The following is a 21,456-nucleotide window of genomic DNA, read 5'->3' as shown; positions in this document are numbered from 1 at the left end:
AGCAGACAGTGACAAATGGAAGCGGCTTGACTTACTGAAAATCTCACTTTTGACCTCAAATCGACTCGAGATTCGGCCAGACTCTTCAGGTCTTCTCTGCGTATTTTTCCGTGTTTTGGAGACGGAGACAACCGACCCAAATGCAAATTTCGCTGCCTTGGTCGGTAAGAGGCAACTGCAACTCGAACTCGAACTCAAAATGGAAATGGAGGCCCCAAAAGTCAACGTTCTGGGATCTCTGGGACGGAATGGCTTTCGGTTCTCCTCTTTCCGTTTCTGGTTTTGTGCATAAATCAGTCGAAAGACATTTGCATAGTTTAATAATTTGCCAATCGCCCAATTCCCTCCAATTTCGCCACATTTTACTTTGTTCTGCCTGGCTTCCTAATTTCTTTTGTTTTTCGGGTGATTTTTATGTGTCTCCGCTTTTTCGCTCGTTTTTTTTTTGCGGCCCGGCGAACGTTCCTCCCCTGTATAAAATGTCTTTGCCGGGCACTTGCTTAACCATTTAATAGAGGCCCTCGTCCAGCGACAGACCCAAGTCCACGTTCAATCCCACTCAGTCCCAGTCCCAGTCCAAGTCGAAGTCCGCAGCTCCCCGATCCAGCAATCATGGCAACGAAGTTGGTAGCCCTTCTGGCCATCGGCCTGGCCCTCCTGGCCGTCTGCGAAGGTGAGTGATGGACTACGTTCGCTGCGGGGCTGCGATCGCAGCTTAATCGCTGCTAAATCGGTGCTTAATCGCTGCTAAATCGCTGCCTAATCGCTGCTGCTATTAATCAGCAACCAGCAATTAGTTTGCGATCATTCCGAACCTCTGCAAGCTGAACTCCCTGCCAAGTGGTGAACTCCTGTTGAGCTCCGATTCTGGACTCTGGAGGAATCTTCTGCCTTACCCTCCCTCTCTCTCACTCTCTCACTCTCGCATTTGCCATCTCGCTCCTCTCGCCCAGCAGCCCGTCACGTGGGCGGCCACCGCAGGCAGCAGTTCGAGCAGCGCGCCCTCATCGCCAAGCCGCACGGCGGGCCGCAGGGACGCGTCTTCCCCGGAGCCGTGGCCATCAAGAAGCTGGTGCTGCTGAAGTTCAAGAAGATCGTGCCCATCTCCCTGATCCTGCTCAAGTCGAGCAACGAGAACGAGGCCGAGCTGGTGCCGGTCTACCCCACCGACCAGATCCCCGAGAACGTGCAGTTCATCCCGACGCCGAACGGCATCTCGGGCCACAAGGACGTCCAGGCCATCGCCATCCCCAGCGAGCTGCACGACCAGCTGCAGATCAACGGCCTCTCCAACCTGGAGAACATCGAGGCCCTGCTCCAGAGCAGCTCGATCGCCGCCGCCGACAACGAGGGCGAGACCCCCGTGGGCAACAGCATCGCCGTGGCCCAGCCCGAGGACCTCGTCCTCGAGCAGCCGGAGAACGACGAGGACCAGCTGCTGGAGGGCGCCTCCGTCCCCGCTTCCGCCGCCCCCGCTGCTGCCGCCCTGCGCCGCCTGTCCGCCGACGAGCTGCTCCGCTCCGGGGTGCGCAACTCCGCCCAGCAGCAGCAGACCAGCGTGGAGGAGATCCCGCTGCTGCTCTACTCCTCCAGCGAGGGCGTCTCCGGCAGCTCCAGCAGCTCCGGCCGCCGCTTCGTGGCCGCCGCCCCAGCGAAGCGCCGTCGCCAGCAGTTCTACAACTAGGATCCCCTCAGCACCCCCCACCCCCTGCAGCTCTGCTCCAGCTCTGCTCCAGCTCTGCTACAGCTCTGCTCCACTGGCTATTCTCTTTTAGACTGAACCGAACTGAATATAAATTAACGTTATGAGCGAAATGACAAAAGGGGCGACTTGTGCTTCCGGGCGGCGAATGAGAATGGGAATGGGAATGGGAATGGGACGGGTGGGCGTCCCGTGGGACGTGGGACTGCAGGAAGGGCTGCACTCGGAGAAACCGGGGGAGGAAACCTCTGAGCTGGGAGCCGACGCTTCAAAGGGGCAGAGCCGGGAGCCGTTTTTATTCAGAGTGTCCTCGAGTGGGAGGGCGGTGCTCGCCGGGGCGCAGCTTATCGGGCGGCTGCAGTTATCAGGCCTTTGTGTTTGGGCTTTGTGCCGCTGACGTGACATGTCCTGTCTGCTCCTCGTTCCCAGTGCCAGTCCCAGTCCCAGTCCCACAACCATTCCCACTAGCAGCCTTGGTCTCAGTTTCAGTTTTGAGTTTCGGCGCCCCGATCCCCGGACGAGCCGACGAGCAGTGCCACAGAGTCCTCGTGTGGCAGTCTGCCAGCGAATTTGAGCCAACAAACAAAGCAGCCGCAAAACACATGGCACGAATTTTGCTTAGGCGCAAAAGTCAACGGCACAAGAGGCCTCCGCCCACAGAAGAAGGAGAAGCAGAAGAAGGCAGCCGCAGAACAAAAGCGCCAAAAGATGGGACACGTTAACCTGCCGCCTCCGAGTTGAGGCCGCGAACGACGAATGCGGGATATCCTCAAGCTTCAAGCTGGTTCCCGACATCAGTCAAGAGCGTCGGAACGCAGTCGAAAACCTCGAGGTTCCTGCGACGAACTTGTGACTGCAGAGGGTGCAGGGCGTGGAATCCGAGCCACCGGGAGTGCTCGTATGACCAGCTCCTCGGCCAGGGTATCAGAACTTTTCTTCTTCGCCAGTGCAGCTATGAATGTGCACAGACCCCGCACCCAGCACCCCTCACTCCGTCCGTTTGCCATGTCGTGTGTCTTATTTGCCGCATTTTTGACAGGATTTCCCCGAGCAACAAAGCCCACACCCACGGAGATTATGCAAGCGCTCTCCGAATTAGCCGGGCGAACAACAGGCAAACAATGGGACCTTGTGGCTCGGGTCAGATACTCACTCGCATATGTTGAGGTGAAAGTATTGCCGCACTCCACGCCACGGTCTTCGGTATTTACTTTAAAGCCACACCGTCCTGTTCGCCACTCTCGAGTTCGAACTTCTGGTGGATTTTAAACCTCTGAAAGTCGACGTGTTTCTCTAAAAATTGAGACATACTTTCGGGCCCTTCCAGTCGGTCTCAACTGATTTCTGCTTCATCTGCGAGTTGGAGAAGCTCTTCTCTACATTAGTGGCCGAAGTTACCTTCGAGATTTGTCATTCTCCTCTCCGCCAGTGGTTTATCCCTTCAGACGGAGCAGATGGAAAACCTCACTAGGGATCACCTGGTCAGCAGTAGTACTTTATTTTATTCACGTTGCAAGCTCGGGCTTCAGCGACCGTAGTAGGGCGGCGGCACGTAGATGGTGACCTTCTTGCCGTCGCCGCTGCTGTTGTCGTAGTTCCGCCCACACGGAGGCGGTCCGTAGTAGGTGAAGGTGCAGACGGTGCAGCAGTTGATGGGCGTGGCCACCACCACCACGGGCGTCTTCCTGTTCGGCGGGTAGCGGGGTGGGTAGTAGGGACTCGGGTTGGGGTAGGGGTAGGGGTAGGCGGGAGGCGGAGGAGGGGGAGGGGGAGGAGCGTAGGAGGGCCTCGCTGGCGAACAGCAGGCGGAAGGTGGCGGAGGGGGAGGGGGAGGCGGGATGGAGGGATCCACCACGTAGGTCTCGCAGCAGGTCTGCTTCTGGAAGGCCTCCAGGGTGCAGGGCGAGACGCAGGAGTTGAAGAGTCCGCTGATCCAGTCGTAGATCACGCCGAAGGTGCGTCCCTGCCGCTGGGAGCGGTCGAAGGGTGCGAAGGCCTCCACCGAGGTGTTTGGCATTGCCGAGTGCTGGTCTTCCAGGTCTTCCAACCCTCCCAGGTCCTCCAGCCGAGCCGTCGAGTGGGTCGAGTGGTTGAAGAACACAAGCTCGAATCCCCCGTCGACGGAGGAGGAGGAGGAGGAGCTCCTGGGCGAAGAGCCGTTCTGCGGACGCTGCGACCAGCGGTGCGAGCGAATCGTCTGCTGGGCTCGCTGCCGAACTGCGGGATTAACATGGGGAACATGGGGAACAGGTTAATCGGGAGGTGATTCCATGGTGATTCCACAACATCAACCCTCCTCAGAGGAACCAGAACCGATCGAAGTGCCAGTGTGCCAGTGTGTGTTATAGTTTTAAACTTAGCTAAACAAAATGCATTTATTTTCGTGCTTTCGTGGGTGACAAAAAGGAGAGTGCTGTTGATTTAAAACGAGAAAGGGGTTCAACTAACGTCCGAAGAATCCGAAGGGGCCGAAGGCTTCGCTGTTGGCGTTCGCTCCGCCGCCGAAGCCCCCGAATCCGCCGCCGTTGGCGCCGGCGTTCGCGCCCGCTCCCCCCGCTCCTCCGCCGCCGAAGCCCCCGCCGCCGAAGCCTCCGTCGCCGCCGGCGTTCGCGTTCGCGTTGGCGTTCGCCGACTGGCCGTTCTGGGCGGTGGCGGTGGCGCTGCTGGAGGCCGAGTTGCTCACGAAGCCGCCGGGTCCCCGCTGGCTGTTCGTCTGGGCGCTCGTCTGGGCGGAGGCGTCGCCCTGCCCGTTGTTGCCCTGGAAGATGCTCTGGCTGTTGGCGTCGCTGGTCGCGTCCTGCGAGTTGCCCTCGCGCACCACCTGCGAGTTGGTGTTGGCCGTGTTGGTCGACGACCCGAACTGGTTGTTGTTGGTGGCCGTGGAGCCGCTGTTCGAGGAGTAGGTGTCGCGGTCGCCCTGCTGCGTGTGCTGCGTGTTCGCGTTCGCGCTGGAGGCCTGCTGCTGCCCCGGCCGGAAGTTGAGCGCCTGGCTCTGCGAGTTCTGGCCGCTCTCGAAGCCGCCGCCCGCCGTCTGGCCCTGGTGCGTGTTCGTGTTGGCCGAGCTCACCTGCCCGCTGCTGCCGTCCTGCGCCAGGTTCGAGCTGATCGAGCTGCTGCCCGTGTCGCCCGGACTCGCGTGGTTGTTCGTCGAGGCCTGCTGGTTGAACCCGGGTCCTCCCTGCGCGTTCGCGTTCCCGTGCGCCTGGTTCTGGTTGCGGTTGCCGCCGCCGCCCTTCTTCTTGTGCTGCTGCTGCTGCTGGGGCTGCTGGTAGAACTCCGGTCCGCCGAACTGGGGTCCGCCGTTGAAGCCGCCGCCGAACTCTGGCCCGCCTCCGAATCCACCTGGGGGTGATAAATGGGTCATAGATCAGAGCTGAAAATTGGCAGGTGCACACTGCGCACGAGTAGTTCAGTTTTTCAAACTGCACTGGGCTCTCGTTGCCTTCGATCGAATGCAAAGAAACCTTCTTCGCATGCCTCTTCTTTTTCTTTTGTTCAATGCAGTCCACAGGGCGAATGAGTAATGTGCTCGAACAGTGTTCGCATTCCTCATCCGCCACGTTGGCCCTGACCCATCCCTTTACTCAACCAAATTCACTTCTTGCTAACTCACCGCCGAAGCCCGGTCCGCCGAAGCCGCCGTTGAAGCCGCCGCCGAACTGGCGCCTGGGCCGGTCGAGCAGGCCCGCTGGTCCGAAGGGTCCGGGTCCGAAGCCGCCGCCCGGGTAGCCGAAGGGCACGAACTGGGCCCGCCGCTTGGGCCGCTGGTTGAAGTACTGGAACTGCGGCTGGCGCACCTGCCGCCGCACGAGCTGGCCGCCGGTGGCCGCGCTGCCGCCGAAGCCGCCGGCGGTGGCTGAGGTCTGCCCGCGGCGCGCCTTGCCGAAGGCGTTCGAGTTGGAGCGGGTGTCGGTGACGGTGACGCCGCCGAACTGCTGCGTGTTCGACTGCGAGTTGCTGCTGGAGCCCGCCCGCGCGCCCTTGCCCTGCGCGTTCACCTGCGCCTGCGAGAGCGTGTTCGAGTTGGCCACGTGCCGGTCGAGGTCGAGGTTGAGCAGGCCCAGGCCCAGGCGGAGGTCGCCGTCGGCGCCGCGCTGCAGCCCGAAGCCGTTGCGCAGGTTCTGCGGCGAGAGCGAGGCGCCCAGACCCACGTCCCCGATGCGGAACTGGTCGGCGATGCCCTGGGAGACCTGCCCGTTGGCGTTGGTGCTTGTCCTGGTGAGGGTGTTGCCCAGCTGCAGGCCGCCCAGGTCGACGTCGCGCGTCCGCGCCTGGCTGTTGGTCACCACGCGCTGCCCGTTCTGCTTGGTCACCGCCCGCGAGTTGGAGAGGCCCTGGGTGTACTCCAGGTTGTTGCCGAAGTCCACCTGCCGCTCGTACGCGTTCGTGTTCGCCTTGGACACGGATCCCTGGCGCTGTTGGCGGGGCTGTTGGAACTGTTGGAACTGTGGGGGGGAGAGCGGAGCTGGTTGGTAAGCCCGTTGGAGCACCTGGGGTCGGCGGAATACCTGTTGCGGCTGCTGGTAGGCGACCTGCGGCTGGAACTGCGGCTGGAACCCGAAGCCTCCAAACTGCGCCTCAGCTGCAAAGCGGAAAGAAGAAAAGCAGGAGATGATAAGTGACCAGGCGCACACATCAACATCACTTAACACCTGTTGGAAGACATTGCGGCACAACAGACCTCTTTGTTTTCACTTTTAAGAGATCACACTGCGTATGAGTGATGATAATTGCTCATTCGCCGTGGTGTTCGCAAGATCGTCAGTAGAATGGACAAGACAGGTCAGGTTTTTCGGACTACAATTCCCTTTTGCTGTTTGCTATTAAAAGGATTGCTACTAGGATATTTTTAAGAGATCACACTGCGTATGAGTGATGATTATTGCTCATTCGCCGTGGTGTTCGCAAGATCGTCAGCAGTATGGGCAAGACAAGTCAGGTTTTTCGGACTACAATTCCTTTTTGCTGTTTGCTATTAAAAGGATTGCTACTAGGATATCGTTTTGCGGAAAGAAGCCCCCGTGGAAAGTTACCCAAAGTTGCTCTGGGGTAAACATTGCAGAACTTGTTTCCCACATGTTATTCTATACCAGCTATTGGTCGCCTTTGTGCGATTGCACAGAAACGAAAGAGACGGCTTAATGCCGAAAAGAACGTCGAAAGCTAACTGGTTTCACCTGGTTGAACACCAATCAGGTAGAAGGCATCGGTAGTATGTTTTTCCAATTAAATTTTGGAGTCTAACCAGGAATCAAAAGGACTTTCGATCTCTATCTAATTAATTTTCCTGCGAAATTCGCTTTCATCAGGTGTTCATTTTGCGAAATCCGAGTTAATGTTCTGATGCGCCCAGTCCTCCGAGCCAACTTAATCTTCCGTCTCTTTTTCTTACACATCTCTGTCTCATCTTCCTTTTGTGAACGCTTTCCCCGGTTTCCTGTTGACAATACAACGCACGTAGGCAAAATCCAGCGATAATTTTGCAATTATTGCTGTAATAACAGAGCGGGTGTGTGTGTGTGTGAGTGTGTGTGTGAGAGTGAGGGTGTGTGGAGTGCTGGGGCGTATGTATATGTATGTATATCCTGTCATTATCCTGTCTGTGCCTGTGCCCGTGCCCGTTCCCGTCGCGTGTCGCATTCCAAAAATATTTACCTTGCGGTTGACAAACTGCCAGCCAGCACACAATTAATCCAACAAATGCGTGTCGCATCCTGCCACTGCTACTGCTACTGCGTCCTCTTATTTTCCGACTCTCCGTACTGAAAACCCGTTGAAATTCCGTTGCCGTAGTGCGCTATCTCGCTCGCACCTTAACTGGGTGGCTATTTTTCCGTTGCCGTTGCGAAAACAGCGCACGCAATGAGCGCGATTTGGCCGCTGGCCGACTTTTATTGTCTATCCGCCGTGTTTTTTTTTGCGGTCCCGCTGTTCAGTTTGTTGTTCCGCCGGTTCTTCTCGCAGCTCTTCTCTCCGCCTGCACTGTAAATAATTTCGGGCTAATAACACATTTGTATAAGAGGCAAACAGTCGTTAAATACGCTACACGCAATCTGTTCAAGTAAAATCTATCTATAAAGAAAGACTACTTTTTTTTCACTTTCCTAAAACAAAAAAAAAATGTAAAAAAAAAGAATGGGTAATGTCTCCGCGAACTTTAAGAAAACATCCGAATTTATCTCGCTGGAGTGGATATTTTCTCCTTGTGTAACTCTCTTGATTTTTCGGGTTTTTTACGCGTTTTCGGAGAGCGCGGTGGAAGTTGTTTGGCGTCGGACGTTCCGTTTCGTTCTAAGCCAGTTGCCGGTTTGTTAATCGGGCTTTAAGCTAATCAATAATTAACGCCCGACTTGACGCCCAACCGTCACTGTGCCCATTGTTCGATGCGACAACCCCCGAAAAAAAAAAAACAAAATTCACGTTTAACTCGTTTCGGAGGGGAACAATAAACAAACAGTTTGGCTGATCACTCTTCGGTGCTTTTCTCTGCGGCAATCACAAGTTCGAACGCACAGTCTTTAAGGTGCTTCCCCACATCGTTGGGAGGTTTCACTTTGGGGACTTGGAGAAAGGCTCACTGGTGATCCGGGCACTCATTTGAATACATAAGATGCTGCCGACCGACGGAGAAAGCCCTGCCTCGAAATGGAAACACTGATCACTGACATCTGTCAGCATATGTTGAATATTGCCTTCAATTCACTAATAATTCTCCTACAGAAATACTCTTTGAATACTTCTCGTGTTTTGTGACTCATGTTTCGTGTTTCGTAATTCCCATCATCGACGTCAAGTGAGCACTCGTACACTCGTACGAATCCCCAGCTCGGAGCGCTGGCTTTGATTTCCGCCTCCGCCACTTCAGGGTCAAGTTTTGAACTTCACATGTACGCGTTGTAGGTCAATCGGAATCCGTTTGCCGAGCGCTGCGAACGATGTCCGCCCCTCTGCTCCGTCCCTTCTCTTCTGACAGATGCCACCCCCTTCCACCCACTTCCACCCTCTTCAACCCTCTTCGGGCACGTGTACACAGAGCCCCTCCCGAAGAAGCAGCCTCCACGGTCGGTCAGCAAACAGGCAAACAAATAGAAGTAGAATCACCGAAAAAACCCGTCTTCGCTCTGCTCTTTTTGTACTTGTTGATGTTTTCTTTATTGACAAAAGTTTTTAGCGCTCTTTTCGGGCAGAAGGGGCTGCAAAACTCGTCCTAAGAACAACGTGTGCGAGTGTACGGCACATGGAATGGCATTAGGCGAGCAGGTTTCGGTTAATAGGCTTGTATAAACATTTCAACTTACAGGTGGGCTTCCCATTATTAAGTTGCTAATGACAAAAAAGAGTATGGGGGAAGGGGGAGGTATACGTATACGTATGCTGATCGGAACAAAAAAAAGTTGATTCATTAAAAATGCCTTAAAGTACAAACGCCATTGTTCTCCAAAAATATTATTCCTCGTAGGTTTCGATGCTTAATGTTAGTGCAAGTCCGAGACTCACAAGCATTCAATCACAGCACTTGCTGTTGATAGTGTTTTTCTGGCATAATGATTTGCATTTAGACGCTTGTACACTGAAAGAAACCAGACCGGTGAACGGTGACAGTAACAGTAACAAGGCCAAAGCGAATTGGGTCAACGCACACTCACACGACTTTCGCTGCGGGGAAAGAGAGCGGCAAACTTCGTTCGGCGATGGTCGATATAAAAAAATTGGTTTTATTGTTATTTCATTTCTAACGTTTATCGGTCTGGTGGCATCTTTACGCTGGCGGATCCCCCTATTTTCCTATTTTCGTATTTTCGTCCCTTTCCCACCGAGCTTCCCTCTCGTTCTCGCTCCCGCTCTCGGTCTCGGTCTCGTTCTGGTCAGCTTTTATGGTTCTGCCTTGAACGCGTGAAATGGAGTAGAAAAATTGTTTTCTATCAAAGGCAAAATATCGCAGCAAACTCTCAAGCGCCCCAAACTACCCTTTCCATTTTCATTTTTGTTTTTCCTTTTCCCACTCCCCCATATTCCCATTTTCCCGTTGCCCCAGCCCCCCTTTCGCGGTATCAATTTAATACCCGCAACTTTTCTGGACACGCGGCTTTAACTTTTTGTTACTTCTTTATTTTTATATTTTATTTTTGGCTCGCTCTCTGTTCTCTGGCCCCCGGGTCCGATTCCCAGTGCTCTCGATGCTACTTGTCCTCCGGCAGAACTGACTGACTTTGATTTGAGCTGCTAATTGGAGTTTTATTTGCCTTCGAGGGGAACATACATAGGGGGAGTCGCAGGTAAGCCACCGACACGGTTTGTTTGAATTCACTGCGGTGCAGCCTGCTGAGTGCTTTCCTTTAAGGGCAAGTTCAATTTAATTACATTTCCACCCGATTCGTGGAACTGTAAGTCGGAGCTAAAATATTGGGATTTAACTGCTTGGTTTGAGTAGTAGGTATTGTGAAGTGTATGATTTTATACGCGTATTTATCAAACCTCAGTTGCAATTGCAACTCTTGCTCGGCCTTTGCCGACTGATGCGAGTTTTATGGTAATTAGTTTTGACAAATTTTTCAAGTTGCAACACACACATACACATACGGATACAGAGGCATTTGGATAGCCATACGTTTATCTAGGGTTGCCATGCACACATATGCTGCACATCCCGGTTTCCGCCCCTCCATCCTGGATGCGATGTCCTGTGTTTGTGTTCAGCTTACTTCTGCCGCGTCTGCATTGCGTCTTTTGTTATTATTACATTTTCATAAATGCAAAAGATACAGATACACACGAGGGCCCGTTGATAAATTCAGCAAAGTTTTGCCTGCCATGCGGCTCGTTAGCTTCTTGTCCTTCGTCCTCTGCCGCTCGTCCTTCGTCCTAGCCGAGCGCCCCTTTATACGCATGAAAAATTGCCTCCGACTGCAGCGCTGAAATAAGATATTTCAATTTAGTATTGTAATTTCAAAACTTAAAATGTAATTTTTGAAGACATAAGGGAGTCCATTGTGAGGCACCCTCCCCCTCCCCCGTTCATCCCTGCACTTATCCTGCGTTTTGTTTCCTGCTCCACTTGGTCCCCTCTCCTCCTCCCTCCCCTCGGGCACTAACTTCTTCCAAAGTGAGCCCTTGTGTCTGCCGGATAGATGGTTCAATATATGTACAAGCCAGGCGCAGACACAGCCAACTGCAGAGAAAGGAATTACTTGGGAGCGCTGTTGTGGGTTCCCGAAAACACAGATGGGGTTGTTGTTTGGGAAAGGAAAGAAAGGTGACTCCGAAAGTCGAAACCAACTTGTCTGACCACCAAGTAGGCAGTGTGTAGGTGCTGATAAGCTGAGAACTGAGAACCAGGATCCCTGTACCACTTAAACTATTCAAAATAGCATTTGGCTTGAGGAACTAATTATGTCTGATTTGCCGGTAACTTTTCTCGCTGTGCACAAGCAACTAGGATCTGGCGAACCTCCTCTGCCACCTCTGCCTCCCCCAATTGTTGCTTCCCTTTGGAAAATTATGCAAACAGGCCAAAAAACGATGGGGCCTCAGACAAGAATGAGTTGTCTCTTCCTTCCTTTCCGCCGAACTCGGCTTTACCCTGTAATAAAGTAGCAACTGCGCCACCCAGCCACCCAACCACCCAACCACCCACCTTGTTATAACTGCATAGGCGGCACTTTTTGTGGCCGATACCCTGGAGTACGCTGCAACAAAATTAGATTCAAGTTCACCTGAACAGTGAATAGTAAATAGCGCAAATAGTAAATGCCGCTTTATTGGGTGCTCCAGAGTTGTTTGTGACAGACAAACTCTCGGGGAAGCGGAGCTTGCACTAATTGAAAACTGTTATGGGAGGAACACGTATAATAGTTGGCCAACTTAAAGAGCACATTTATCCCCGGCTCGCTTATATTTTAAGCCTGTGGCCTCGGAGTAGAGGGTCCTCTCCAGTCGGCTCTGCCCCAGCAGCGACTGTCGGATCTTAACTATTTCGTGTGCCACGGGACGCGGGGCGTGACACTTTCGGGGGGAGTGGCTGCTCCGGCTGCTTCGGCTGCTTCGGCTCCCTCGGCCGCCTTGGGGTTGCCTGCACAGGCCCAAGTTTTTGGCAGCGCTTAAGAACTTAACACACAATGCCAAAATGTGCAGGCGGCGCGGGGAGTGGAGTGTGCAGGAGGGGTGGGGCTGCTGCTACGCCCCCCGGCGCAGCACACGCAAAAGTTTGCGGCAGTCGCCCGCAACCCCCTCAACCCCCTTGGCCCCCCTTAACCCACCGAAGCCCCGCCACTGGTGACAAAGCTGGCAGCATCGTGTGTTGTAGGAAATGAGCCAAATTATGGCAAATTGTTGGCAAAAGTATTTAAAATGAGTTTATTTTCGAAATAAAAACTTCGGTTGCGAACTTGTGGGCGGAACTTTTGGGGCTGCACAGTTGCACAGTTGAGCGTTGCCGCCGCTAGGTGGCGCATGCCGATGATGGCGATGGCGAACTGGCAAACTGGTAAACTCGCATGAGACAATTAAAACGCCATTAGACAAGCAGCTGCATAAATGAGCGAATCAGTCGAGCGGCCCGGAGCTACATTTTCGAGTCGAGTTCAGATGAATCCGGGCGAGCTGAACCAAATTAATGGCCACCGGGGCGTGGAAGCTGTCGAAAACGGATTTTAATCATCGCCGAATCACTCGAAAATTAAGTGTGAATGGCGGCCTGAACGGACTGGATTGTTCAGTCGCTCTCTGCAGTTTGCCGAATGCAATCGACATCGATTTTAGGATGGATTGCACTCGCTTTCAAGTCTGCTTTAAATGCAGTAAGGAACGTATTTTGCCAAGCAGTAAAAACGACAACTGTAACCAGGAAAATATTATATAGATTGCCTCAAAAGAAACACCAAAATTCAAACGTACCTTGAACATAATTTGAGCAGTTTACTCTCATTTTCGTGATTCCAGATGGTTAGTAGCCCACGCCGTCTGGAGAAACGGGTGAGCACTTAGAGCATCACTCAGCTGCCCAATTACTTTCTTAATATTCGCACCCGCACAATAAAGCCGACGACAACTCGTTGACAACCCCTCCGTTTGGGGCGTCTCCTGGGGATTACGGCCACCCAAGCCAGGCCCAGATCCAAATCCAAGTACAAATACAAATCCAAACTGAAGCAAAGACAGAAACAGAAACTGCAGACCGCACAATTATGACTTGTCTTTCGGAGACCTTAGCTGTAGAACAAAAATGTTGAGAGCACAACAACAGAATGTAAATCCTTTCAATTGAAACGCTACATTCGAGGGGGGAGCTGGAGGTGGAGCTGGAGGTGGAGGTCCAAGGTGGGGGCAGCACCTCCACAACTCGTCAGCAGATTTCCCTTGTTTGCCGGCTGTTAAGTTATTGTTACTGGTGCCAACAGGCTTAGCGACTTCACTTCGTCTTCCATGTGGGTGGCGGGATCCATTCGAGAGCCACCCAACCACCCAACCACCCAACCACCCTTACTTGGGCCCCTTCGTCCTTAAAATCCTCCCTTGAATGCTCGTCCTGTGCTGATAGAGTGCGTACATGGAGAGAAATTTGTGGGCGAATAACTATTGCATGTCTGTGTCCTATTTGGCCAACTAATTTAATAGACTCCAGCGACGGAGTAGAAAATTGCGATGGCTTATAGATTATTAGCCATTATTCATAACATGCACTTGAATTTCGGGCGCTCCAATTTCCGCCAGCCCACTCTTCTTCTTTTCTTTTTGTGTGTCTACCTCCCCTCCCGCCCCTCCCTGACCCTCCGTGCCCCAAAGTGCCTCCACCTCCCGAAGTGTGTATGTGTCAACTGGCTTAAAGTTGTGCGTGGATTTGTTTGCTAATTCCATGGCAAGGCATTAGCATAAAATTGTGCACATAAAACGCCATTTCAGGCGCCACTCCTCCCCCCTGACATCTTGTTTCGGGACTTGCTCCATCATTCTCAGAGTTGGCCAAATCTCATTTGCAGCTCATCAACAGGTGCCGTCCTCGAAACAGCCAGAGAACATGAGAACAACATAGGGTTTCCATAAAACCAAACAAAATGCGAAGCATAACGACAGTTAAAAAAATGAAGAAGTGTGCCTAAGGCAAACAAATTGAATGTGATAGAGGGAAGGATACACTGACCTTTACGGAAAGCTTTGTGCTTTTAAATTAGATGGGACTCCATCGCAAGCTTCGACAATCGGCATTGCGGCCAGCGAATGTAGTACGTAGTTCTCAACAAAATTGGGTGAATGAGCAGGCCCCATTCTTGAACTTGATCGTTCATTGTTCATTGTCAGAGCAGATCAAGCCACCCACTTTGTTGTCCAGCATTAATTATCATTCTTGGTTCGAGACGCGTGGCATGTCCCTTACTTCAAGAACATAATCCGCACATTTAAATAGTGACGTGTTCCGTGTTCCATGCTCCGTGTTTCCCGCCCAGAAGTTTTTTTGGGCTGTAGTGCTGAATCAACAGAGCTGTCTGCCGGACAACCGTGGGAGCAATTTCGGCGAGTGTTTGCCTGGGCCTGAGCCTAGTGATTCCGTCCTTGCCTCCGCATCCTGGCGAGTCCTTTCTCGCGTTGTGCCCGCCCGTCTCGCTTATCCGAATCGCAACAAAAACCCAGCGTGAGATAGTTAATTTGTTTTCACTTCAGCAACAAGAATATCATCCCCAATCCCCTGGCTGCCAGAGCCCACTTTCGCCCGCCTGTCCCCTTCACTTTCTCTGGCCCTTAGCTGCTCGCCACTTTTGGCTCATTTATTTTCAGTTTGACGCCTGAGCGCTGCTTATTTGCACAACAATACACAACAGAGAGGAGTGTCGAAGCGAAGGGGGGAGTGAGGGGAGTGAAGGGTGCACTGGAAAAAGTATCTGAATCTGACTCTGACTCTAAACCTGAATCTGATTCTGAAGATGTGACACTACTGAGTTGTGTTGCTTGGGCGAATGCAAACAGTTTCTGTCGCACTGAAGAGGTTCCCTTGCACAGAAAGGGAATCCCGGGAAAGCACACCTGGGTTTGGACAGCGGTTTCTGCCAGTGCAGCCACTGAAGAATGTCTGCCAGCGAGGGAACGGGAGTGGGAGTGGGAGTGGGGAGTCTGAGAAGTAGCCGCTGTCAAACTTATCAAATGGCGGCGCAAAGTAAAAAGAAAAGATTGCACAAATGAAGACAGCACAAGGGTGAAATCCAAGGAGGGCCGTGCGGGGAAAGGGGGGAGGGGGGAAGGGGGAGAGGGGGAGGTGGAAGTGGAAGGGAGCGGTTCCGACAGGCAGTTGACAATTGCAAAAAACACTGAAGTAGCAGGATGGAGGGAACAGGATGGGGGGAGCGGGGGGGTGTGGCCCGGGAAGAACAAGGGGATTGTCACAAAGCAAAATTAAAAACGCAAAAACAAAGGGGCTTTTCGGGCGGGTCCTGTGAGGCGGGCTCGACACAAAATGTGGAGCAAGTGGCTGCAAAGTTTTATGGCAACACCAAAAGGAGGCCTTCGTCCTGTCCAGTAGCAAAATTGTCACCCGTTTCTGTCACGGCAGCAAAATGTTTCAATTTGCCATTTTATCCCAGCGACAATTGTTGTTTTGTTTGGGTGGTGCGGTAGCGGCGGTAGTGCGGCGGTGCGGCGGTGCGGTGGTGCGGGTGTGCGGGTCTTTTTCGGCCGGCTCACTGACATATTTTAATTAAATTGTTTGTCGAGTTGAACGCCTCGCGAAAGAGCTACCAAATTATCAGCACTTTATGATAGGGCTTTGTTTTGGTAGTGAAGAAAGACACAACAAGGTCCCTGATTAAAATATGCTATTAAATATTTAAGAACTTTCCGTTGGGCGCTGGGAGTCCCAAAATAAAAATATGGTTTACAACCCCGAAGATCCCCTGTCATTTCAGTCAGATAGTGTATTTGTCGGAACGGTTGAGATCAGAAGACCACCATGTATCGAATGGGTTCTTGGATTTCTATCTTTTTTAAAACTATGGTAAAAATGGTTTAAAATGCGAAAATTGGCCAAAGATCATCAAAGTGATTGGGCTCGTTAACTTTGGTCATAAGGTGCTCAAAACAGGGTTTGAGTCCGCTGTCAGTCACTTATTACAAACGAAAACCCACTCAAAATATAGTGTTCCCTAAAAATATTGTCCACTAATCTTTTCCCAACTGGTTTTTATCGACTAACTAAAGGATCAGTGAAATGACAATTAAATTGCATTCAATCAGATGTCTAAAATATGTTTTAATACTTACAATTGAGATTTCGCATAAGCTTAAACAGCTCAAAATATTTTGAAATTTTATTGTTGGTTGATTGGATTATCATTGAAAAGAGTATTCCGTAAAATAGCGTATTTAGTAAAATATAACTTTTTGCAAACAGCTTGTATACAAGTTGTATTTTCTGCGGGAAAAGCCGTCTGCAAGAAAAGCTTTACGCTTACATTAGAATCTAAAAAAAATAGTCCGCTGGAAAATAATGAAGAAGGACGCCAGAGACATTGGCGACGAAGTGAGCGAGCTAAGATAAATAAACAGTGAAAAACACAGAAAAACAAAGCTAAGAAACGGAGACGAAATGATTTTCTAAGTAAGTGAAAATTGCGTTTTAATTAAAAATGTAAAAATAAAATACACAACCAGAAGAGAGCCAAAAACAACACTACGAAAAATAATTAAAATAAAAAAACATGAATTAGGAGAGGCAACGGAGGAAAGGGAGGAGGAAAATGATTAAAATTGCGAAGAGTAAGTTGGGAGACACTCTCCCGTTTCTTCAGCTGCGACAACTGCTTTTCCGTCGATTTTCCACCCGTTTTCGAGCTTTTCCGCGCTACGTGCCAGAGTATTAGCTCTTTTTAAGCTCGCAAAACGCGTAAATGTCACAATTCCATTTATTTTTCGTATTTATATTTTCTTCGAATGGCCCCACCCACCTAATGGGCCGCCCGTTTTCCGCTTTTCCCACTTTTCCCACTTTTCCCGCTTTTCCGCTTCTCCGACACTTCTCTCGCGTCCCTATCATTTACCCGCCTTATCAGCATACCACATCCCCAGCGTAAGCTCTCGATTGGCCTGTGAAAAATTATTTGACAAACAGTTTTCCGCACGCGTTTTTCCTTGGCGGCGCTCTCCCTTCGCCTCCGCCTCCGCCGCGTTTCCCCCAGCTTTTCCCTTTGGCGCAACATCTTTTTTCCGCGGGGCTAAGGCATAAAAATGCAAACTTTTTAATTGGGTTTTTGTGTGATCGCATTTGGCTAAGGCTTGCTTTAGGGGGTTAGGGACTTTTCCGGGGCTGGGAAACCAGGGGGTGGGGTTCATTGAATTGGTAAGTCCGCGGCCCCGAAAATCCCCGTTGATGGCAGCCATTTGACGTCGCCAACTGCTGTGCTCGAAATTTTAAGCCGCTTAGTTTGACCAAAACTTCCTCACACCAAACACGCTCCTCCGAACCCCTCGTTCGCCCCTCGCCCCTCGCCGCTCGTCCGTAATGAATTCGCACAGGATCAAAAAAAAAGCCAGGGGCGTTTGCCGAATTTGAAGGCACCGCTTGGGGCAAAATTAAGGGGCTCAGCCCAGAATTTTGTCAGCTTCGTGGACTTCCAGAAGCCAGAAACTATTTGCGGAATCGAAAGCAAGAAATAGTAAAGGAAGTATTAGATACCAACCTTTGGTTCCGATCCGTTCCTCTTAAACCCCCTTGCCAATCGACTCGGAGGCAAAAGAAGATCGCACGCGATTCACAGTTTGAAGTTCGCCACTAAGATAGCATCTGATCCGCGTAATATTAATACGAGTTCTTATGGCGAATTCAGCAAAACTGTTTTCTGGGAGCAAATAACACAATGCGTTCCCGCCTGTTGCTGTTGCTGTTGCTGTCACCGGAGTAATCGAACTGTGTACTTATTGATTAAGCAATTAGTTGAAATTACACTGGGCACACAAAGGATACTTCTTTGCCCAGCTCGGGCGCGAATGTGGTGTTAGTTTTGTCTGTGACTGTGACTGTGGCTGTGACTGTGACAGCGGCTCCACAAAGCCACTCGCACTCGCAGTCGCAGTCGCACTCGCACCACTTACAGCCCCGCACCACCCGCACCACCCGATCCCCGGCCTGTGCAAACACACGCAGCTCCCACACAGCGAGGCAGATAGCCGCGGCTGTTCGGATATAGCCTCGGCCAGAGCCATAGCCATAGCCATGTGCTATTTATGCCTGGCACACAGCACACAGCAGACAGCAGACAGCACAAACACCAAACACGGACTAAACCAGTGCCCCTCGCCGGGTGGCAAATAACTTACTCGGAGCGGAGTCCCCTTTTTCCAGGCGGCGAATAACAAATGGTTTATGAGCCGAGCGGTCTAGCTGGCATATGCTCGGCAGAGAAGCCCCCAAGTGGGCGGGGTGACTAAGATAGGAGCCTTTGTGGGGAGTTATTACTGTTTGTTTAATTGCAGAGCTAAGTCGGTTAATGCGTCCACCAAGCCAGAGGAGGATGTCAACCCCCTGGCTGGCGCTTAAAAACAATAAACAAACCACGCTTCAATTCGGGCAGTCTTCTATCGACACTCTTCAAATCGCACAGTGGAACAGTTGTTTTTGTTTGATATGCTTTCGAGAGCTTCGACTAAATAGGGTTTGGCTATTTAGCAATTTAGCACGAGAAAGCTCGTGTGAATGCAAATGAAACCCATTGCGTTGTTCAACCGCTTTGCAAGAAAGAGCATCCGCACTCCGAAGCGTCCGCCTTCAATGGCTGATTTCCCTGTTCGGTCGGTTGGTCGGTCGGTCGCTTTGTCGGCTTTAACTGGCGCCGCTTTAATTGCTGTCTGCGGAAAGGGGTGGGCGGGGCCACCAAAGGGGCCCGGGGCCAAAAGCAACGGGGAAGCAGCCGACGCCACGCCACGCCACGCCAATGCCGAGGAATCGAATCGAATCGAATCTCCTGGCAGCGAGTTCGCTTTGGCTTTTGGCTCGCATGTGTTGCCTTCGATTTGGCCGTTTAGCATCTATTGGCTTGGGTCTGGGGCCTCAGGGGGGTTAAGGGGAGCAGCAGGAGCAGGAACAGAAGCAGATCAATATATATGTCCAGCAATTTGCACATTTTCCACTGCGTGTCACCTGTGCAGCTCAGATAAATGGCCAAGAACCGGGCAACGACGCGGCGGTTGCTTAACCCACTGCGAAAACTATTTTGGTTGGGTTAAACAACGGGCCTGAAATGAAGAGAACAATGCGAACGCCTTGAAGCACTCTTCAGTATACTGGAGCTGGGCTTTCTAGGGTTAAGAATCGCACGAGCTTCGCAGCCAGCGGCGATTTGTCGATTTATGTGCTGTGAATTGAAATGCAGCCAAGAAAATTCCTAATGCAGCACCAAGCCGGAGGAAGGAGAATCGAATGGTTGGAGGGTTGGAGGGGTGCCCCAGTGTCACCTGCTGAGCCAGTGTCCTTGGGGACACCCCCTCCCCCTCCCCTTCCGCCTCCTTCCCCTCCCGGAAACCCCCGATCGATCTCCGCCGCTTGTTTTATTATCTCGACCCAAACGAAAACGAACTTTTTGGAAGAGCGAGCAGCGAGCAGCGAGAAAGTGGCAAGCGCTGAAGCGTTAGCGACATTGTTGACCGTAGACCCGAGGTCCGCCATGGCACCATGTTAAAGGAAAGGGGGCGCTCGGGACTCGGGGGTCGGGGGTCAGGGGTCAGGGGTAAGGGGGGCGTGCTTGACCCAGCTGGTCCGCTGGCTGTCCAACTTGTCGCTGCGATGATTAATGGCTAGCAAACTGATAAATCAACTTTGTCGCTGTTGCTGTCACTGCACAAACACGCCGCAAAATGCTGCGCCCCACCAATGCACTGCGAGAATATTTCGGCTCTGAAGAGCTCGGTGCTTTTCCCATCAGACTCCAGACTCGATGTCATGTGCCTTAGCTGCATCTCGCTTTGGGACTAACACCACATTGGTTGCCACCCAACAGATTCACCAAGGCTAAACTGAGCTGCTGAACGAGGTCCCCCGCTTTTTTCCAGTGCAACAGCACACACTGGGGGTCTTTCAGGGGGCAGGGCTATTCTTTGGCGTGCCCCGCAATCCCTGCTCCGTTCCCGGCTAGAAATTCGATTCGTTTCAATTCGTTGCGACTCAGTTGGGTTTAAGCTAATGTTCGATATGACCACGCCTCTGCCATGACGGCCGCCACCGCCACCGCCCCGCCCCTTCGGCCGTCCTGTGCGGCAGGAACACAGGCGACATATGCAAACATGACTATTTCGAACGTCGTCCTGGTCCGATGCCCCCACTGCCCCACTGTCCTTCGTCCTTCGTCCTTGTTGGTGACGGTCCGAAAAATTCGATTCTTCATCGACTACCGGAAATTATTTTGCAGCTTAGCCGGGAACAAAGCGGAGCCAAACCGAACTTTAAATACCCTCCGAGAACCGGGGAATGGGTGATGGTCTTCTCATCGTCCACCGGAAAATCCGAACCAACACGTTTGAGCAGCATCCAACAAACAGCTTCAAGGGCTGCCCGATTTAAGCTTTAGCTCTCAAAGTGCGGAGTCGGAATCGGAGAGGCAGATTTGGGTAGAAAGCCGGCTGTCATTGATGGGGACGTCGTCAAGTGAACTAAACACAGATCCAAACACACTTCAAGCGCGAAGTCCAACCAACCAACTATTTACCAACGTTCCTGGAATCAGCCTTCGACTCGCGGGCAACTCTCCTCCGGTTTTACGACCGTGCTCGTCGGCAGCCGTAATCGTAATCCTTTGTGCCACTGGGTGCCATCCAGGTCCTCGCTCGCACTCGCACTCGCATTCGCACTCGCATCGGCATTCATTGCATCGCGCCATTTGGCTCATTAGACACATTTCGTTGAAAATTAAGTAAATAATTTGCAAGCCGCAAAACGTTGCAGTGGCTCGTCTGCGGTCCGCCCTCCCAACCGCCACGCCCCGCCCCCGCCTCCGCCCACGGCACGCGGTCGCGACCTGTCCCGTTTATTATGTCGTGTGGGTCAGCGGAGGGTCCGCTGCTCTGCGGTCGCCGCCTGCGGTAATTTATGTTACTGCACCGCGTAAATGCCGCCGAGCGCAGCGCACTCGCCACTGAGAGAAACCGGGGGCGAGATGAACCGAGCGGCGGAGCAAGCTGGAGGCAAGTGAAGTAATGGCATGTGGGTGCAGTATGCCGGCGAACTTTGGCCATGCTGTGTGCTTCGAACTCAAAGGAGTTTCTCGCAGTGTAACGCTCTGCCAGACACACGTACACACACTAAATTCCCTGTTTGTGTTTGCGCTTTTGTTGTTCTGTTTGCCAATTGATTTGAAAATCGCAGCAACAACAATCACGGCCCCCTAATGCCGAAAACACTACGCCGAACCTGCCCCTCGTGCCCCACCTGCCCCGCTGCCACGCCCCCCGCCTCTTCACGGCCCTGCCTCGCAGCCGCTGCCTTTTCGCACGCACTGTTTGCCAGCCCCTGAAAGTATGCAGCGCGCATATTTAAATTCCCGCTAAGCCCTCGAACTTTGGGAGGTGGATCCGATCCCCCAGCAGCAGTGCCAGTCCGCCGCCACCGATGTCTTGATTGAATTCGTGGCAGAGGCGGAGGCAGAGGCGGAGGCGGGCTTTGCACCGGAGTTCTTTAAGTTTCGCGTCTGAATTGGAATAGCTGGGATACGTAGTTGAATGGCGGGAGGCTTGCCATCGAAAAGGTAAATAGGTAAATAGTGGCTCGATAGTGGTACAAGGACTGA

The 21,456-nt window shown here is 52.3% G+C and overlaps 2 protein-coding genes across 4 annotated transcripts; one reads left to right on the top strand and one right to left on the bottom strand.

Annotated features, from left to right (window-relative positions):
• The first annotated feature begins 612 nt into the window (after positions 1 to 612).
• Positions 613 to 1,684, top strand: LOC108097213. Its single transcript, XM_017199361.1, has 2 exons — positions 613 to 673; positions 957 to 1,684. The coding sequence occupies exons 1-2, from the start codon at positions 613 to 615 to the stop codon at positions 1,682 to 1,684; spliced, it is 789 nt and encodes a 262-aa protein (XP_017054850.1).
• A 1,543-nt stretch (positions 1,685 to 3,227) lies between these two features.
• Positions 3,228 to 7,991, bottom strand: LOC108097206 (uncharacterized PE-PGRS family protein PE_PGRS20). 3 transcript variants are annotated; one of them, XM_017199351.2, is made up of 5 exons: positions 7,749 to 7,991; positions 7,358 to 7,684; positions 5,316 to 6,284; positions 4,151 to 5,044; positions 3,228 to 3,919 (listed from the first exon to the last, which is right to left on the bottom strand). In XM_017199351.2, exons 2-5 carry the CDS (start codon positions 7,413 to 7,415, stop codon positions 3,228 to 3,230), a joined length of 2,613 nt encoding a protein of 870 aa, XP_017054840.1. In that variant the 5' UTR covers positions 7,416 to 7,684; positions 7,749 to 7,991. The 3 variants fall into 3 exon arrangements, with proteins under 3 accessions (XP_017054840.1, XP_043063494.1, XP_017054841.1); XM_043207559.1 differs by having other exon boundaries at positions 7,358 to 7,991; XM_017199352.2 differs by lacking the exon at positions 3,228 to 3,919 and having other exon boundaries at positions 4,045 to 5,044; positions 5,316 to 6,147; positions 6,211 to 6,284; positions 7,358 to 7,991.
• Between the last annotated feature and the right edge of the window lie 13,465 nt (positions 7,992 to 21,456).

This window comes from Drosophila ficusphila, unplaced genomic scaffold, assembly GCF_018152265.1.
Source record: "Drosophila ficusphila isolate 14025-0441.05 unplaced genomic scaffold, ASM1815226v1 contig_198, whole genome shotgun sequence".
In the NCBI taxonomy this organism is placed as follows: domain Eukaryota; kingdom Metazoa; phylum Arthropoda; class Insecta; order Diptera; family Drosophilidae; genus Drosophila; species Drosophila ficusphila.
Note: the sequence above shows the minus strand (reverse complement) of the source record. Positions and strands in the feature narration are given on the sequence as shown.